The sequence below is a fragment of the Cydia strobilella genome, chromosome 17, assembly GCF_947568885.1.
Source record: "Cydia strobilella chromosome 17, ilCydStro3.1, whole genome shotgun sequence".
NCBI classification, from domain to species: Eukaryota; Metazoa; Arthropoda; class Insecta; order Lepidoptera; family Tortricidae; genus Cydia; species Cydia strobilella.
Window position 1 is genome coordinate 10,331,885 of NC_086057.1, and position 20,958 is coordinate 10,352,842.

Here is a 20,958-nt window from a genome sequence, read left to right on the forward strand (position 1 = left end):
TGTTTTGTCACAATTTTAGGGTTTCTTTTAACTTCGACTCAAGAGAATTGTTTATTTGAATTTTAGTTCTTGGATCAGTTGAACGTAATGAACATGAATGCGTTTAATACTTTAAAATTGATTGAATCCTTTTGCGTTAATAATAGGTATACCTAGCAATCCTAAAACTGTAACGACTTTACTTGTTTCTATTTCAGACGCAGAAGGCACGGGCGGCGCCGACTTACAGCGCAAGCTGGATCTCCTCAACGGTGCCCTCGACGCCGAACGCGCCGAGCAGGCACGTCGGCAGATGCAGTATATAGCTCATTGTGAGTAAACTGTGTATAAACTTATTAGCAAGCAAGCTTTTACTAGGCAGGACATGTTGCCATGCAGTGTTGGCCAGCGGAACAAAATGTTGACGGATTGGTGACCGCTTTCGGATGTAAGAAGTGCCTGGCGTCCGTTAGCTCGTTAGGTGGACGACATTAGGAAGATCGCGGAACACTTCTGGATGAGACTAGCGTACACGAAGAGGCCTATGCCCAGCAGCGGGCGACAGATGGCTATAATGAAGATGATGAAGTAAACTTATTAAGTCATAAATTCACATGAGGCGTTCGACGCTGAGACTGTACGGGATCATGATAATATATAGCCGCTTTTCTAATACTTATTGTGATTTTTGATAATATCATGAAAAATACCAGCACCACATTTTGGAATGGAAACGTTAGACAAAACGCCAATGATATTACTGAGATTAAATAAAACACAGTATTGTAACAAAATACCGGAATTATTGTGGCAATTTTGAACTGTCATATGGAGTTCTCGTTTATTGACTTCCGATACTCATATCTCATATGGGGCATTTTCTAATAGTTATAATAGTTAATGGATAATTAACTGTAACAGAAATAATGTAAGCAGATAATATGGAAAAAAGATGGCAATTTTTTTTTGTAGTAATTAAATGTTAAACTATAAGTTTTCATTGTCTTTATTGCACATCTCTATTTCGCATTTTCAATTACTCAAAAGTTATCTGGCAGAGATCGCTCTTTAGCGATAAGACCGCTTGTTACTTACCTCTACTTTTAATGTTTTTTTAATATGTTGTATTCTACATTGTATCGATATAGGTATACCGAAAGTCGATAAATGAGAAGTCCCTAATGACAATATGGATGTTTACTGTATTTAAAATAAAGTATTTCACACCATGCACGAAATAAATCACCTGATAATTATTAGAAAAGCATATAAAGCAGTTATTTTAAAACACAATTTCTATTTAATAAATCGGATAGAAATATAAAAAGTAGGCAAGTTGACTGTTACATCCAGTTTTCATATAAATTCCATATTAGCAAATTGCTTTGACAGTTCTAAAAAAGAACCTGATTTGACTAGTAGAATACCCTATTCAAACTGCCACGAGAATTCCAGCCTCTGTTTGTAAAAATAAAGAATATTGTTTACTTTGTCATGTACTTTCTTGCTGTTGTCCAATATACGCATTATTTATTTTCCAGCGGGTTACTCCGAGGACTCCGACTATACGTCGGACCTCAACTATCCCGTGGGTCAGCACGCCAACTGCAGTGCCTCGCAGTTCCGTACCGCCGCGCACCAAATGCACACGCCACAGGTGATAGTCGTGAAGGAAGCTTACATGAACTGTGGAGAGCAGCATTAGGGGCACACTGTTTATATAAGTATATATTATGACAAATTAAAGTTTTTGATTTAGGCCACTGGATGGCAATGCTGAAGAAAGCAAACGTCAGCAATAGGGGGGCTGCACCTGCCGAGAGGCATTAAGCGAGTTTGCGATTCAGGTCACGAGGTGGCAGACCCTCCAAAGGGCACGGTTCCTATATATTATTTCAATGCTTCCTTGGGCTCCCGACTTCGATCACACGTCAACCATAAACTTAACGTTAAAATTTTTGCTTATACAAATAAACTATTTCTTGAGCATATTTATTTATTTACTCACTCATTCGAAACGTAACAAATTGATATTTTGTCACACGGCATTTCGTGTTTGCGAATTTACATTAACGTTTTTAGATTTGTCTTGAATATATAGTCTTATTAGATGTCCGAATAGTAGGAATACCTAACATTCAGACTTCAGACACCTTCAACAATTTCAAAGAGGTATGTATTATATAATATAGGGATACCTATACTATAAATAGATACCTGCTTGTAGTTATTTAAATTAACATTCAATTCATGCGATATACCTAACAGGAAAGAAATATTTTAGCACAAAAGCAAGGAACATTTTAGCTTTGATTACGTATTTATGTACTTTTCAGGAACATACACCAAACAATCAAACGTACTCCTAACTCTCAAAATAACAAAAAACGTCGGAATAATTAAGTTTCATTCAACTGAATCAAAATTCACTGGCTTGTACTTTTCTATCAAATAAAATGTTAACTTTATCGAATCTCGATCTAGTTAAATATTTATTTTATAGACGTTTATTGAATGCAGATCTAATCGTGTGTACGATATGTCTGAAACGTTATACGTTTACGTTTTATAACCGTGTTTCAAATCTTGGGCTCCATTTTGCTATTGAAATATTTTATTTTTCAGTTTAAACGTTCCGTGTTTTATGACCAGCAGCTGCAATTTTATTACGGGGTTATATGTACGTACTAGCTGTTGCCCGCGACTGACTTCGTACGCGTGGATTTGTATGCTGGTGGACTTATATTGACCGGGATATAGACCGTGATTACCTTTTGTATTATTTGTGAGCTCCCGATATTTCGACGCAGTTAGTATATCCCGGTCAATATAAGTCTAGTGAAACTAACCGTGAATCATTCAAAACTCTAATTGTATGCTGGTGGTTATATATTTTAAATAAGCATAGAACATTATGCAGCAAAAGATATCAGTAGGGACGGTAAATCATTTGTTAATAATTATACAGCGCATGAAATTTGTCTTTCACAAAGTACGAAGTTTCAAGCCCCTAACTAAAAAAAATTGTTCTCGATGTAATCCCTCTCAACACTTAGATTTTCAAGTCCACTATTTAAAAAAAATTTTCGCTCCCGCTGCAAACTTTATTAATACAAACTTTTCAAACACGGTGCAATCAGTTTTCGTCTATTTTAATATAATGCCCTTTTACCAAGTTTCATGTTCCTAGCTAAAACGAAAACTTGTACTATATATAAACTTACATCCCCTTTTTAACACTCTTAGGGGTAGAATTATTAAGAACGTTGAAAAAACTTTTTTTGTAATATTATACAATGCCTTTCTAAGAAGTTTCAATAAGCATTTGTAATGGATTCAAACTTTCAACCCCTTTTTAACCCTTTTAGGGGATGAATATTTAAAAACGCTTAAATTACTTTTATTTTATTCTAATAATATGCCTTTATACAAAGCCTGAAGTCAACTTTCTGTCAACAAACTTTCAACCTCTTTTTTACCACCTTGGGGGAAGAATTTTCAAAAATGCTGAAATAAGTTTTCTTCCCTTTTAATTAACTACCTTTCTAAGAAGTTTCAAGTACCTAGCTTAAAATAAAATTAGGACCCCTACAAATTTTCTACCCCTTTTTAACCACTTTACGGGATGAATTTTTAAAAACGCTGAAATAATTTTCTTGTGTTCTAATAATATGCCTTTATACAAAGATTCAAGTCCCGCACTCAAAGAAATGTTTGATCTCCATACTTTCAGCCCCCTTTTTTATCACCTTGGGGGATGAATTTTCAAAAACGCTAAAATCAGTTTTCTACTGGTTTAATGATATAAGTTTCTAATTCTTAGCTTAAAATAAAATTTGAACCCTATACAAACTTTCAAACCCTTTTCAACCCCTTTAAGGAGTGAATTTTTAAAATCGCTGAAATTACTTTTCTTCTATGCTAATAATATACCTTTATACAAAGATTCCAGTCCCGCACTCAATAAAATGTTTGATCTCCATACAAACTTTCAACCCCCTTTTCACCACCTTAGGGGATGAATTTTTAAAAACGCTGAAATTAGTTTTCTTGTATTTTATTTAAATAATATATCTTTCAACGAAGTTTCAAATTGCTAGCTTAAAATAAAACTTGAACCCCATACAAACTTTGGACCCTCATTTTATCCCCTTAGGGGATGAATTTTGAAAAATCCCTTAGTGGATACTAACGTTATAAAAACTACCTATTGTGAAAAATTCAGCTCTCTAGGTCCAACGGTTTGGGCTGGGCGTTGATTTAAGTGAGTCAGTCAGTCAGTCAGTCAGGACTTTTACGTTTATATATATAGATTTAATTATCTAAATCGATCTTTATAATTAGTTAATGACTGACAACGCACACTATATTTAAAAAAGTTTTTTATTTAATCCTACTCCAAAGTGAAAATGGGGTTGAGCCGTTTTATAACTTCTTCGCGAACAAAGTGGTGTGCTGAGGTACTCTATTCTGTAATTTATGTATCCACAACATAAACTTTATTAAGCTTACCTATTATGATGGGACTAGGAAGATGGGTTTATGTAGGAGTATTTCAAAATTCACAATTTTGATTCAGTTTCAATTGACAAAATAATTATGATTCCAGTTTCCAAGAATAGTTAAATTAACTTAACTTATTTCTTTGTAATTTCAGAGATCACTGGAGGTGTCCAGAGAAAATTCATCGGAGAGGGAGGAATATCATATGCACGGAGACACCGACCCCCTTTACTACAATAGTCAGCCAAGAACAAATAGGTAATAGACTACAAGTACCTATGCCAACATCTATTTAACCAAAACTCTAAATAATCCTGTACTCATTACACAATCCTTCTTGAGTTTGAGTGGAGGGTAGTTAAGGACTATGCAAATGAAGAGGTAGCTTTTTATCTGGCAGACGCATACGAGCTGCATTAGACGGAAGCTGTTCCAAAAGCATGCACATTAACTATGGCATTCCGCAAGGTTCTATGCTATCTCCAAAACTATTTTTGCTCCATATAAATCGACATTCATTGCTATGCAGACGACAGTACTGGGGATGCCTATTCCACAGGCCGTCCCAACATCACTCGTTATGTGGTGCTAGAATGTCGTAAAAAGCTTGTGTCGGATATCTATAGCACTCTATAGAGTTTTGGTGTTGGATCGGGATAGATAGATAGATAGACAGATAGTTAGAATAGATAGTTAGAAGCATAGCCACACCCTTACCATGTCAGGGATTATTGGAATCCTCGGGGTTGACATCTCTACCTGGAAGGAAAAGCTGCGCTGGCATTCAAAAAACTCGGTGTGCTCAATTAATCAAGGTGATTCCAGGGCAAAGACTGCTACTATATGAGTCGCAAGTCCAGCCTCGTTTATGGAGTACTGGTGTCACCTTTGGGCAAGAGCACGTGGATGCCAGCAGCTTAGACCCTTCGACGGAGTCCAAAGGCGCGCTGTACGAATCGTCAACGATCCCAAACTTACGAGCGATATTGAACCTTTGAGGCTGCCGAGGTTTTCTCGTGGGTCTTCAGCATGGGGTTTTTCACAAAAAGAGTGTACGGATTTTTAAAGGGTCGACCACGCGCATGTTACACCCCTGAAGGTGCAGGCTCCCATAGGCTATGGTTACTTACCATCAAGCAGGCCGTTTGCTTGTTTGCCATCCACGTATAGTATAGGTATAAAAATGCTTGCTGTGTAATTGGTCGATTTGTGGAGGATTGTCCCTGGCCTGTCACTTCTTTGAATCTCAGTGCTGTATCATTTAATGGGTTTTGGTAATTGGTTATGCAACCAGCCTATTTTTATGGATTTTTTCATTATTTTTGTATGCGGGTAGTTTTGTACATTGTAATTTTTACAGAGGTGAAAATATTTTTTCTCAGTCGCTGTAAAGGGCTCGAAACGTCGGTATTTAGGTATTTTACGTTCATCGAGGCGCGATATAATCCATTTACATAGTTTTATTTTATCATTGTAATTTATAACTTTGCCATTGGGTCCTTTATGAAATGGTATCTCGATAAAACTGTTTCCCGTGTCGTTGCAACTATGGATTAGACCATTAGAACTAAATCACCAGCACTAAAAGTAAACTTTCTCGTATTAATACACCCTGCTATTCTATTTAGTTACTATTTATCAAAATAAAACACAGATGGCGTTCAGGAGCAACAATCAATTCTTTGATACTAGCGCCATCTTTCGTGAATGGTTGAAACTATTTACCTTGAATGTTTGCTAAGTAGAGGACTGGATGAATATCTTATGTTTACCAGATAGTTTGATTGGGTTTTTATCCGCAATACGCAATTTGACTGTCATAGCAACTTAAATAAAGACAAAAACATTTTTAATAAACAGATTGTTTAGGTATTACTAGAAGTTTGCATACTTAATAAAAAGATTACAGTTTCAAATAAAAGCTGCACAATCACGAAGTCAAGTCACGAATTATTATCGTCGTCCTTTCAGTATCTACCTAGCTATATAATAATATTATTTGTAATCACGGGTGGCCTTGTGTACACAACACTGTACATACATTACATGTCCTAATTACAAATACTAAACCAAAATAATTGTTTCTGGAACTCGAGGCCAAAACCGTTTTTTTTTTACCAATGATCAAAATGTGTTGTTATTAGTATACAGTTATTATCATATTATATTTTGATATATTTACTGCGATTTGTTTCTTTCAGGTTAGAAACGTGGTCACAACTACATGCTCAAACAAGCGTCGAGTCTGCGATATCTTGGCGAACAGCTGCAGATTGGCAATCCGCAGGTATGACTTAAATGATTGAAATAAAAAATATGTAATTTCTTAAATATTACATTCACCATTTAAGTTTGAACAAACTCATACGTATTTTACAGCACTAAAAACAGCTGCTACACATCTTTGTTCATAATGTGATGGATGAATATGACAGGCTGTTTTATTATACAAAACTTAACCGCACGCTCTGTGCGAGTACTTTGTCGAGAAAAGTAAGGGCTGAATGGTCTTGTTACGAGGAAAATAATTGTGAATCTGACATCTAGTGGATCATTATTATTGTCACTTGAGGTACAACATGGCACAGATTTCAAAGTCTTTGACTGTACAGTAAGATAATCTACTAATAAACTCTCAAGTATGACCGCCATGCAAACGAAAGTTAACCATCTTCAAAATATTCCTAAATAAATGTAATCAGAAATATAATAATACATTTAAGTGTTTTTCTACTATTGCAGAAGACCAAAGGCGGCCAAGCCTCGAGAGGCAGAACACGCTTTACGACGAAAGTATGGGCTACGGTTATGACCCATATTCCAATAGCACGCACATTAGGTATGATTATTCGATTATTATCGGTTGTAAAGGTGCATCCAGATCTGACGAGTGTGCCATTAGCGTGCCGTTCCAAAAGAACCATAAAAAAAAATACTATAGTTCGTTTGCGTTAAGAATGCAGTAAAACCATTATTATACGCCAGCCTAGCGATGCTCGTAGCTAATCAAATCGCTCTTAATTAAGTAAAAAGTATTTCTTAAACTGGTCACTGTTAAATTGACTGTCTAATGAGGAACGATTTGATTAGTTAAGGGCGTGGCTAGGCCGGCGGACACTGATGATTTTACTGAATTCTTAACGTGAAAGAACTATAGTAGGTAAACAATGCTCTTACTCGTAATTGGTTATTCGTAGATTTTATGTCTTCGCAATATGGTTTACGTATAGTCAGTTCAGGTTCACAAAATTCTGGCGGCGCATTCGCCAGGTCTGCACGAACATTTAGTTAAATACTGTTAAAATTTGACTGAAGTAACAATTGTATTAGAAGTTTTCACATTGCCCGATCCGATATCGGATGTCGGATGAAAGAAAAATGTGAGACGTAAGTGTCTTTCTGTATTTATTTATTCATTTAATAAAATAGTTATTACTAAAGAACGGTAGATAACGCAAAAAGGCAAGCTTAATGCCATATAGCACTCTCCTGCAGCTGTTTTTCCCATAGGCGCCTTCCGACATCCCATATCGGAAAAGCCCTTCCGATAAATTCAGCTATGTCGGAGCCCCCCGTCAGCTGTCAGACCGATAATATTTTTTTGTGTGCGTATGTGTAGGAATAATGTTTTTATTGTCGTGGGCGTGACCGCTAGAGACGGCGCCCGGGCGGGGCCCCGCAGCCTGACTACGGGGATGTAGGATAACGGAATCGCCAATCTAGTTGCGAGATTGCATCGCACCAAGATTGGCGATTCGAGATTTCGCAAGAAAAATCTGAATCGAGATTGGGTGTTTCGAGGTCTCGACCGTCAGATTTTCCAGATCGATATTAATCTCGACGAGATCGAGATATGACAAAGTAATTAAAAATGTGTTTTTTTTTATTAAAAAAACTAAGAATTCCGGATAAACTTACTTTATATGCTTTATATTTAATTTACGTCATGTTATATTTTGAACATAAAAACAAACAAAAAACCGGCCAAGTGCGAGTCGGACTCGCCCACCGAGGGTTCCGTACTTTTTAGTATTTGTTGTTATAGCGGCAACAGAAATACATCATCTGAGAAAATTTCAACTGTCTAGCTATCACGGTTCATGAGATACAGCCTGGTGACAGACAGACCTGGCAGAACTGGCAATTACTCCACCGACAAGAGCAAAGCTCTTCAGTTATGATGATGATGATAGACAGACGGACAGACGGACAGCGGAGTCTTAGTAATAGGGTCCCGTTTTTACCCTTTGGGTACGGAACCCTAAAAGTCAACAGTTAATAAAAGTTCAACTTTTATAAAAAAGTGATTTCTCTATCGTCATTTAAAGACGGCCGCACACAAATAGCACTGCAACATGAATCTAAGGTCAAACAGATTACTCAAAACAAAGTAGGTAATTCACACGGACCAATCTTTCAATCTCGTTCGAGATCTTGCAAATATTAATCGAGATTTCGACCGAGATTGAAAAAATCGAGATTTCCTGTTAACGAGATTGAATCTTGAAAATTCGTGCGAGATCTCGCGAGATCTCGAAATTGCAAGTTCGAGATTGCATTCCCTATGTAGGATCATACATCCGATAGGTATCGGATCGGACAATGTGAAAACGCTCTTATAATAAATTAAAAATACTTGCACGCAAGAATACAACTAGCATAAACATCAATCGCCTATTTATCGCTTGCTTGACCAAAAACAGCGACTAGTGACAATAAATTATGTGCGATTAGGTACTTTCTAACTCGCATAATTTGATTTAATTAAAGTCGTCAAAATAAATTTTTACGTAACATCACATTTTCTAATGAATGATCTGTTTTTCCAGGGACCATTCGCATTTATCGCAGCAACCCAGCTACGAAGATTACTATGATTCTTCTAGCTACCCGTACCAGATGTCGTTCGCGGCGGAGGACTCGCGGCAGTGGGACAGCGGCGGGCGCTATTTCTACGACGAATGCTACGGGCTCACGCCGACGGAATACGAGAACATAGTTAATAAGAGGCGGTCTTCTGTCGTTCAGTTGCCACAAGTGCCGCATAAACAGGTGAGAGCTGCATTCAAAATCAATGGACGATTCGATAAAGGAAATACGCGACGACAAGACCTAACGTTTGCGATTAATGAAAAAATACAAGAAAGGCGTTAGCGCCGCTAGAATAAGGTGACTGCGGCGAGCAAAGATCCAAGTGCATGTTCCCGTAGATATGTCAGTAGGTGGACCTATTTATAGGAAACGTGCGTGAACTGTAGGGGCAGTTTTAGATTCGTGTCATGAGGTGGCAGACCATTCAACGAGCATTCTGCTATAGAGCCATAGAGACCATGTATGGTCTCTATGGCTCCGTGGTGGAATGTCATCGATCCCAGTGCGCCTTCACGAACGGCAAAGAGGGTGAAACGCCGGAGTGGGTTTAGTGGGTAAGGCCAAATTCTCCCCCCCTCTCGCCAAGAGAGGGAAAAGGAGCGGCGAGTCCCACACACCGTGCGTAAGTGTATTCCCACTCCGTCAAAATAAAACATGGTCTCTAATGGCTGAAAGTGTTCAGCCTATACATTACTACTTTTGTCAACCATCTGTCGTCTAATTGGTCTGCCTCAGGATGATTTAAACTTGCCTGAGTTTTCGAGTTAGTCCATTTAGTAATAGGTACTTTTCGGTCTTACTTTATTGCCTTTCGGTTACCATTTCTTGAAATAAGGTTAAATTCATACTTCAAAAGAAATTGTATTGGTTTAAAGCATTTTTCGGTTTTGTGCAACAAAGTTAATATTGCTTACTTATGTACTTACGTAAAGAGTTACTTCTAATCTGTTCCATTGTTGCAGCTACCAGCGTCCTCTCGGTTTTCGGACTTCAACGGTATGGCTCCATACAGACCACGGCAGCGGCGGACCGCCGCAAGTCTTCCTGGTTAGTTTATTCCAGGAAGTATATAAATTCTTAAGATTTCCTCTGGATTTTTAGATGTAAGTTACGTTTGCGTACAGGGCCATAAAGGACGCTTGCTGTACTTTCAGTTTTTGTAAATTACATTCTATCGCTGTTGCTTAATTACACTGGAAATGTACCTACTTTATTTCAATAGAGACATGCATGATATAAATAGTTATATTTACTTTCTTCCGAGCATTACATCTATGGTAATATGAAACCAATATTACACCAATGTTTCCAGAACACGTCAAGAACATTCCTTTGAGGTCTGGTTTGAGGCCGCACTTTGTTTACCTTATGCATATAATTATGTAGTTACAATATCACCTATTTATACAGCTATTTTGTCAACAGCAACCCCCTCGTCGACGCCGAAGCGCGGGCGCGCGCTGCCGGTGCCGCCGGGCAGCGAGTCGGGCTCCGTGCGCTCCCGCTCCGGCCGCCGGCTGCCGCGCGCGCCCCGAGCGCCGCCGCCGCCGCCGTCGCAACACGTGCCTTACCTACCCGGTAATTATCTTTCTGAAGGTTCTAACGACTACTGCAGCTGCATTAGGCTAAGCATATGCTGAGACGCAAGCGACGCAGCACAGCTAGCACAGCACTGATTTTGCAGGGAAGGGCAGTTGAGACACACATAGGCCCCCTCCCCCTGCGCATTGACGAACAAAATGAGTTCGGTCAGTCTGATTATGAATTTAACGAGTTGTTGCTGCTTTACAGATTGTCAAAGCGTAGAAAAAGTATTTGGCAGTGATTATTTAAAGAAACGCTCTACTCGTAGGGAATTTGTGCTCCCGAAATATGAATATACCTAATAAACAATTATTACCTACCTACCGTCCTTGTAGTTTATTTCCTTTTGCAATTTTCGCCTAAATTAACACTTTAAATGTCTTTTTTGAATAGGCAGTCTAGATGAGTCGTAACGTGCACGCGTCGCGCAGAAATCTGTGTTAGCACTACAAAGAGATACAGAGCAGGGCAGACACATATCTGCGTCGCACGCATCTGCGCCGCAGCAACCCTAGTTGTAGGATGGTCCATAGGTAGTTTACAAAATCTGCTCTGCCCCGCGCTGCATGGAATTGCGTCGCCTGCATCTCAGCATACGCTTAGCTTTACTGTTGCAACGTTACTGATGCAGCATTTGACCTGAAATACTTCACTGTCAATTTCCTTGATAGAATGAGTGGGCAACTCCCACTCATTTTATGTAATGCGGCAACGACAAAAACGCCTGCGGCAACACAGTTGTCAACTGAATACTGTGTTCATATCTAAACTATCATCAAAATTGCTATCGTATTGTTCCCGTTTTTTGCAACTCTCTTGTAAACAGGTTTCGCAACGCACAATGTAGGAATCTCTGCGCTATCGCATTTATAGTCTGGCAAATAATTTGTCTGTAGAAACATGCGCGCTGTTTAAAATGTATTTGACTAACCTTATATTGACAGGGATATGGACCGTGATTACCTTTTGTATTGTTTTCGAGCTCAATATAAGTCTAGTGAAACTAACCGTGAAACATTCAAAACTGTTAAAATGTGTGAGTTTTCGTACTCACATTAACATTTGCCACGTTTATCACTGAGAAAGGGTAGAGCGGAATGTTATCTATCTCGCTAAAAGTTTGAGCAGTATATCGGAGATTTTTTATTCTAATGTTGTGTTGCGTCTGGTAAGTGTGTAAGGTCATCAGTCTGCGTGTGCGTGGTAATATCGCACTTCGTGTTGTTGTAATACCGTACCTAGTTGATCGACCAGCTCGCAATAAATTTTACCTCTATACCATTGTCACGCTAATATTTTCTCTTTTTCATTTCGAAGAAGGTAGTTTTAAAGCGCGTATGTGTCATGGTGTGTGCCTTCCTCGAGAGTAAATAATTATCATAAATAATATTTGTTTATACGCTTACCATATTACCCGTATCACAGCCTGTTCCCATATTCACTTATCACTCTGTTAATACTGATATGCCGGTGGAAAGCATCCAAAATTTCAACTGTTCCGTGGAAAAAAACGCCGTAATTTTAAATATCCTATGGAGATTTTTTAAACGTAAAAACTTAAGTTCTTTAATTTTTTACGACTTGCACATGGATCATCGACTGTAGGTACCTATGAAACATCTTCATACAAACGAGCAACATAATAAATAGTTTATAGACATTGTTTTTTTTTACAGAACCTGTCAAAACGATACCAGACCTGAGCTATGGTTATGACAGCTACGGGTACCAGCCGGAATACCAGGACGCCGTCACCGAACAGTATCAGGATCATAATTACAATACGAAGTAAGTATATTTAGTTATAAGATAAATTTTAATTTGCTAATATATAAAGATAACAAAATATGAGTGACATTTCCGATACATATGTATTTGTTACAGTTACGATGAAGATGGAATGCAGCCTTTCTTTGATGAAACCCCACACGCTACACCTCCTGCCGCAGGTAATATTCGTATTAACATAAACGAGTGGTAATTAAAAATATGCAATTAAGTAATCTTTTACAACAGTTATGTGTAACATTGTACCATCGTCATTGAATAACGAGTCATAAATGAACTCTTGATAACAGTTTCCGCAATAAAAGATTAATCAACTCAGTTAGTGACCTAGTAGCTACAGCTGACAAATGACGTTCCGACTCGCCAATTGGCTCTGTGAGGAATTAACCTTTAACTTATTCACAATTTTCTTTAAAATTTCAGCTCAAAAAACTCCGTGGAGTGAAACGGAAACAACGACACAATTCACATATCCAGTTACTAGTGAAGAAGACTCTTTAGTTCCCTTATCAGTGCCATCAACTATATCAGCGTATTTACCGCAACCCCCAGTAACTACCCAACACGATGTTTATCCAGACCCAAGCTATCAACAATACGATTTACAATACGACACGCAATCAAAATATCAGACATATGATCAGCACCAACAATTTCAGGAACCAGATAATCAGTATATGGATCAAACACAAGACTATCAATATCAGCAGCAATTTGAACAAGAACAATATCAGGATTCACTAAAACAGCAGCAGCATTTGCAACAGGAACAACAATATCAAGAACAGTTTGCGTTGCAGCAGCAAAGGCAACAACAAGAACAGCAATTGAGGCTGCAACAACAGCAGCAACAGCAACAACAACAATTGCAGCAGCAGCGACAACAACAGCAACAAGCACAACAAAAGCAGCCAACGCAGCAAATCCAAGCAAGTGTTCTTACTGGAGCTGCAACGCTAGGAAACTTTATGGCTGGTGGCGCTAAAAAACTTGGAAGTCTATTTGGCTCTGCCGCCGCAGCTATTGCAACGCCTGCTGTGAGTCAACCACCTGCAGCCGCTTTCGTTCCAGCCACTACAACTCATTACATACAATCATCAGTTATAGCACCAGTGACGCCTTTTACGAGTACAACAACTCTACCCGCATCCGTCCCCGACATGTCGCCGCCAGTGCCCACCGCAACCACCTCAGCATCTATCACATTACCTCGAACACCGTCGCTTAGAAGACAAGAGTCTATACAAAGACCTCCTGTTCAAAGGACACGGACGTTGCCCGATGCACCAGAAGAATTACCCCCTTCGAGTTATGACGAAAGTGCCTACGAAGATGAGTACCATAAGACTGAATACGATCAATCTGTTGAACGTGATAGAACAGGATCTTTGGACAGGTATCATGACGATGAATATGTGCATGATACAATCCCTGAAGATATCCTAGGAGAATGCCATTTGCCAGAAGAGAGTGCCCAGCAAAGTCCCTCTATCCAGAAAACTGCATCGCCTACTAGATCCGGCTCTGTAATAAGAAAAACTTCTTTGGACAGCTACCATAGCCAAGCCCCATCGATAGTTGATCGGAGAACTTCCCAAAGCTCTTTTCATCTTGAGGAGAAACTAACTGTCCCTACCACAAAAGAAGGTAAGCATATCAATGTATAAACATATAATAAAAAACGTCACATTTCTATCAAAATATTTGAATTGGTAGGAGATTTGATTTGTAAGTTATTAATCATCAAATATTTTCAGAAATAATTGCCGACAAAGCAAAAGTCAAATTTCAAGAAGAACGCCCGACATTTCACGAAGTCCCCGAAGAACCAGAGCAATTTGAAAGACGAGAATCTTACGCTAACCGCGAAGAAGAAGACAGGGAATCGTTCCACGAGGACGAGCCTTTTAGCGAGGAGCAGGAAAAGTTCGATGATCAGGAACAGTTTAACGAAGGAGATGAACATTATAATGAAGATGAGGTGTTCCAAGACGACCAAGACACTCAAGAGGAGGAGCAGTTGGAATTTCATCCTGAGCAACCGAAGCTGACGCCAAGGCAACGGTGGCACCGCGCGTACAACAAGATCGTGATGCAGCTAAATGTGAGTCCTTTTTACATTTTGATGAAAGCAGAATACCTTATAAATTATGTTTTATAATAATGTTATTTCATGTTGTATTGAAAATTTATTTTCTGAATAGTTACAGGTTCTGCTTTCATTATTATTTTTATGGTATCGGTCACTAATATAATAACTTTTAAAGAGCTTATAAGGAACTTCTTAATTATTTTTATTTTTTTACTTTGTGTGAGATTCATTTTGTAGATATCTTGCTCATTGACAAATGATTTGGCCATAAATATAAAAGTTATTTATAGTGAGTTATATATTTTTGGCTGGTATCTACTGTATTTTTATTCTTTTGTCAACATGGAGAATCTGTATTTGAGCCATCGATCGAGAAAGAGGTAAGTTTATTAACAATGTAAAAATTTAGTAATGCGTTGATAAACTTAAAAAAGTCAGTACACACTGTATTACACTGTCTCAATGACCGAAACTATTATTCCTATAAATTGTTATAATTTTAGCAAGTGATGTGCCACAAGTAATAAAACCGGATGCTACGATAAGGTAAGTACTTAATGAGAAAATAATTTTATATAAATTTCTAAAATACCTAATATATGCGTATAAGTACACAAACTTGCTCGGTAATTACAATACAGGTAACGTTTCTTAGTTAGTGGTTTCTTATCTCTGTCGTTATAGGTAAGTACCTTTTTCTTCTAAAACGATACCAACATAGGAAAAATATTAACTATCTTTTCTGCAAAAATACTGAAGTTAAAAATAATAATATATTGCTTCCTATATTATAATTTACATTCTTACCCATGAAACACAAACAAAGTTAAAACTGTATCCATCTGAAATCTAATTCTTGTAACAATGTAAGTAACAAGATTAACGCATATAGTGACATAGTGCCACTATGTCCCCCGCTGTGTAAAAGCTCTCGGGAACGTGTATGCTGTACCTACATAACTGCTTTACGAACGCTGACCTCTTAATGTAACCTTGAAAATATATAGCTGGTACTCTTACATAAACAAAATTCTTTGTTATTGTAGGGAGAAATGATTTGTCGCAAAAAGGAGCGACATTCGGAATTTCAAAATATAATATTATTATATTTTTATTGCGAGCGGCACAGGATCGGTCGGAGTGGCGAGCCTTGGGGGAGGCCTATGTCTAGCAGTGGACGTCTATCGGCTGACATGATGATGATGATGATGACGATGATGATATTTTTAAATTCGCAGTGAAAAAGAGTCATGTGACTTTTCGTAGCATCAGTCACCCCGGTACATTTTTTCTTTTCGTTTGCCGTTAGTTCCGTCTCGATCTTGTTTTAGTCAACATTCGCCATTATTCTTTGTAGGTTTAGCTCTTTTCTTATAAACTAACCAGTTTTGAAAGAAAGTTATAAATGCCAACATAGGTAAAAATCATACGCAGCACGCGGCTCATACGCGGCAGTTCTAAGATAGGTCCAAAGATACGTCCGCTTTCACCACCACTACCATCATCGAAGGAAGCGCAAGTTATTTAAAAAAATCCTCTGTAAGTATATCTATTAATTACTTCTTGTGTATAATAAAATGTTGACAGATAGGTATCAGATATATCTAAATTTCTAGTAATCTTTCCTAACGGTAAATACCTACTTATTTGTATGGCTTTCGCTGTTGTTTAGGAACATAAGGTAAAACGAATGAAGGTTCTTAGATCATAAGCCTCGTCACATGTTAAATTAAATTGTCTTGTTAAAATCAAACGGAACATCCCTTAAACGAAATACTTAGAATGAAGATATTAACATTCAGGAAATTATTACAAAGTTTTCTTTTGATGTTGTTTTATGCCAATTTATTACGACGAAGTGGATTTTATGCATAATTTCTTGTATTCATGCGTAAGATAAATCCTTGTCAATTTCTCTTTTCTAAAATATAAATTTATGACATGTTCGTATCTTTGCTGAAAAAGTAGTTTGTCTCATTATGTGTTTTCAAGGTAAGTAATACCGTGAATTTATAACACAATATAGTTAAGGGTTGTATGTACTTTTACAAAGTTATGTATTTAAATTAACTTTAAAAACTAAACTACATAATATAATCATGTTGACCTAAGTTCTTGCAAATAGAGGTGCTGTAGGAACGTTCAGACTTTATAGTAAAACTACTAAGTCCTACCTAGTTGTTCTGGTTTCCAAATAGCTTTTATGATCGACTTAATGTTTGTAGTTTCAATTGCCCTACTTTACCTAACACCAACTGCCGCATCCAAGCTTTGCTCACAACGGCAATAATAGTCTGTGCACATCATCCCCACGAGATAATAACTACCCTATATAGAAGTATGTTTCCTTCCCGTCCGCAAATTGTACCAATAGGGAATACGACTAGCGTCACATTTACATGAGTTGGTTTATTTATCTGGGTCGCCGGGAAGTGTCGTCGAACGAACTAATTTGATTGTAACTTAGTCTATTGTTGTAGCGGATAGTCAACCGTAGATTAGGTTATGATATAAAGCGATGGACAAGGCTGTCTGATTGGTTATTAAAGTTAATTGACACAATGTCTTTGCGGTCGCGTCGGTTATAAAAATATTATATTAAATTGAATCATCACTACCTACGGTAGGAAAATTAAGCCAAAGTCTTTGGAGGTTATGTTTGTCTGTGTTTTATAATAATCAAATGGATCCTTTATCGATAAAGGGTTTTCTTTTTTGTTGAACGGTAGTATCACATGAATGAGCAAATTGACGGTAATAAAAGCGTGGCTATAAAAATATTCGTATTCCCAGCAATAGTTCCTTTTTAATGTCATATTATTATCCTTTGGTATATTAAACCATTATATAAAATACATATGCCTTTGTCAGTGTACTTTCACATAAACAACAAAAATACAATTAAACTGTATCTAATATTACATTTTGCTCCGAAAAATGCTTGCTTTCCAGCGGGAACGCTTGCCGACCACGTGTTTGATGATACAATTTACTTATACAAAGTAAAACTGGATGTTAATTAATTTTAATTTAATTAAATCTTAAGTGGTTTGAAAATACTTTCAATTTGACAGGGGTAAAAAGTTATTTAGTTATTTCTAATATAATCCTACATCCGTACTTTTGGCATCCCGCAGTCTGGTGCCCGAGGAGGTAGCCGCCCGCGGAGCTATCGCCTCTCTTTGAACCCGATCACCTCATTAGTTCAGCTGAGTTACTCTTACGTACATAGGCAACTACGCAATCCACTCAGTCCGTTAGCAGACTTCGTCCCGTACGCACTCTTAAAACGGTACGATATTTATATCTTAAAGAGTTTGGAACACTACATGATGGCGGAAACGAACCCGTAATGTCGCGATAGCGGCATCCTGCGGGCCGTGGCCTTACTGATACGACTCAAACGCAGCTATTTGTATGCAAATGAAGTGCAGCCACAGGTGTGTGTTAACATTCAGTGGCGTCCCGGACGTGGCTTGTAATGTACTTTAAACTGGTCTGATAAAGTTGTAAAAATGGTGCGTAGCCGTAAAGTGCAGGCAATTAGCGAGGCTGACGTGCGTCGTGACCAGCCTTGCTCTAGCGGGTCCCGCTTGCGCGTCCGTCGAGGCTCCAGCTTGACTGACTTAGATAAGCTGCGAAGTGGCGGGTCTAGTGGCGGTGGTTCCATCGGGGATCTGATGAACATGTTCAGTGGGAGTGCTAACTCGGTGGGCAGTGATACGTTGGTGGCTCGGACTGTACCTCTTGAGACTGTCAGGAGAAGTGTTGCTCTGCCTTCATCTACCCTAGCTCGGCCGACTCCTTCACCCACACACACACACACACACCCCATCATACATGTGTCTCGTCCAGTTGGGCCGCTCACGATGGCTCAACGAACGTTAAGATTCAGCAGGCTGTTGAAATACCAACCCTGCTCAGCCGACGCTCCTATAACTTTGGTGAGTGACGCGTATATCCTTTTGCTAATTATGCAAAACAGCATCTTTATGTAGTTTCAATTTTAAATTATTTTTTACGAAACAAATAAAAACAATTAGTTAAAATATCATTAAAAAAACGAAAAGGCAAATTACCTATACATAAACGATGAATAAAGACAACTGACCATAGTTTACTTATTTAGTTGGTTAAGGGGTTGTTACTACAGTTTCTAGTAAGTAATTAATGTCCTGCTAAAACTTTTGTTTTGATATTACCAACTATAAATAAAATAAATAAATGCATTAATATTATAGGAAATTCTTACACGAATTGACTAAGCCCCACAGTAAATTCTAGAAGGCTAACGTTGTGTGTACTCAGACAACGATATGTATTATATACACAAATACTTAAATACATAGAAAACACCCATGACTCAGGAACAAATATCAGTGCTCATCACACAAATAAATGCCCTTACCGGGATTCGAACCCAGGACCATCGGCTTCATAGGCAGGGTCACTACCCACTAGGCCAGACCAGTCGTCAAACTGATTGAGTAAAACCACAACATACTTTACACATTTGCACAATAAAGTCCAGTGAATCAATATTCCTTTCAATACTTCACCCCATTGCTTGTCATTATGAGATGGTTGTGGGTACTCAGACAACGATATATTATATTATATACACAAATACTTAAATACATAGAAAACACCCATGACTTAGGAACAAATATCAGTGCTCATCACACAAATAAATGCCCTTACCGGGATTCGAACCCAGGACCATCGGCTTCATAGGCAGCAGGGTACCCACACTACCCACTAGGCCAGACCAGTCGTCAAACTGATTGAGTAAAACCAAAACATACCTTACACATTTGCACAATAAAGTCCAGTGCATTCCTATCAATACTTCACCCCATTGCGTGTCATTATGAGATGCATTTATGTTTGCAGTAAATTTTATTTTTTGTTGACTGTAGCCAATACTCGTTAATGTCATTATCCCATTATCTGCCGCTTATAACAACTAACTGATATGATTAACTATCGATTAACACTTATATGGAAAGGATTTGCGTTCTGTTTTCTATTTACATTATTTGTGCACGAATACTTACTGTTAGTAAGTTTTAGTGGTTATCAACCGACTTCATTCATACCTACTTACCGTTTTATGTATATCTTATGGATAATAGGTAGCTAAAACAAAACGTATTATCTTCAAACTGTTCTACTTTCGCTTTGATCCACAAACGCAAAGGTTTGTTATAATTATCAACAATATGCCACAGTGTATGAGATTATTATGTATATAAATACTATAATACTAACACTCCAGTAGAAATACAGATCGGATATCAAACTGTAGTGCAAAATATAGTTATTTTTATTGAATAAATTCCATATTTTTACTATGTAAATAAACCTTGATTGTACAAACAGAATCGATAGCAATGCATAGAGAAGTAGATGCATTAGCCAGAGCGGAAAGTCATGCATTTTCAAGTGCATTTTTATTTAAATAGTTCCATTTACATTTGAAATGAGTACGCAGAACTTACTGTAGGATGCAGTAGACATTTCGCTCTGAAATATAAGGTGCCAGAGCACCATTGTTTATCTTGTTAAGGTGCTGTTCAGAGAACGGAGTCTTTAAAAAGTCGTAGCGCTTTTTTAGATCACAATAATCACCGGTTGCCAAAAATTGTATGAGCAATCTTGAGGCCTCTCTAGGGACTATAGCGATTCGAACGATGAGTTTTTGACTTTTGCCCAATAGAAAAAAAATCACGAGCATAGGTCTAAAATGCATTTAAAAAAATTATAATAAATGTTGCACAAAAACTATAAATATTTCTAAAAGTTAGCAATATTGTGCTTGAGGGAACTCAGCGATTACTATTTTATTATTAAAACACACAAATTTAAAGTTTACAAATTTAAAGAAACTCGTGATTCTGAGTAGAAATAATATTGAAAAATAACAAATCTGAAAAAAAATCTCTGCTGGCCTAGCTACCATGAGCCGTGGCAAAATGCCGCGACAACGCGAAAGTTGATGACCAAATCTGAGAAAAGTGTAGTGTGTGTGTACAACTAGAAATAAAATATTCCTATATACTGCACGCCTAATATTTAATGTAGGCATATACCTAAGTATTATTCAAAAAACTATGAAAAAAGTGACACCGCTCCATCAT

At 37.8% G+C, this 20,958-nt stretch overlaps 2 protein-coding genes across 2 annotated transcripts in view; both read left to right on the forward strand.

Annotated features, from left to right (window-relative positions):
• Window positions 1-20,958, forward strand: part of LOC134749096 (protein unc-13 homolog B-like) — a 329,794-nt gene that overhangs the window by 120,621 nt on the left and 188,215 nt on the right. The window contains exons 6-17 of the mRNA XM_063684000.1: window positions 198-311; window positions 1,521-1,636; window positions 4,637-4,740; window positions 6,684-6,769; window positions 7,225-7,321; window positions 9,312-9,534; window positions 10,317-10,401; window positions 10,780-10,932; window positions 12,615-12,726; window positions 12,823-12,887; window positions 13,150-14,373; window positions 14,484-14,830. Coding sequence (XP_063540070.1) covers window positions 198-311; window positions 1,521-1,636; window positions 4,637-4,740; window positions 6,684-6,769; window positions 7,225-7,321; window positions 9,312-9,534; window positions 10,317-10,401; window positions 10,780-10,932; window positions 12,615-12,726; window positions 12,823-12,887; window positions 13,150-14,373; window positions 14,484-14,830 — 2,726 coding nt within the window. The remainder of the gene's footprint in view (window positions 1-197; window positions 312-1,520; window positions 1,637-4,636; window positions 4,741-6,683; window positions 6,770-7,224; window positions 7,322-9,311; window positions 9,535-10,316; window positions 10,402-10,779; window positions 10,933-12,614; window positions 12,727-12,822; window positions 12,888-13,149; window positions 14,374-14,483; window positions 14,831-20,958) is intronic.
• Window positions 17,872-18,816, forward strand: LOC134749055 (uncharacterized). Its single transcript, XM_063683961.1, has one exon. It carries the CDS (start codon window positions 18,334-18,336, stop codon window positions 18,814-18,816), a length of 483 nt encoding a protein of 160 aa, XP_063540031.1. The 5' UTR covers window positions 17,872-18,333.

What these genes read in the sequence shown, in the direction of transcription:
- LOC134749055 (XM_063683961.1), top strand. Translation starts at nt 18,334, where the DNA reads ATGGTGCGTAGCCGTAAAGTGCAGGCAATTAGCGAGGCTGACGTGCGT.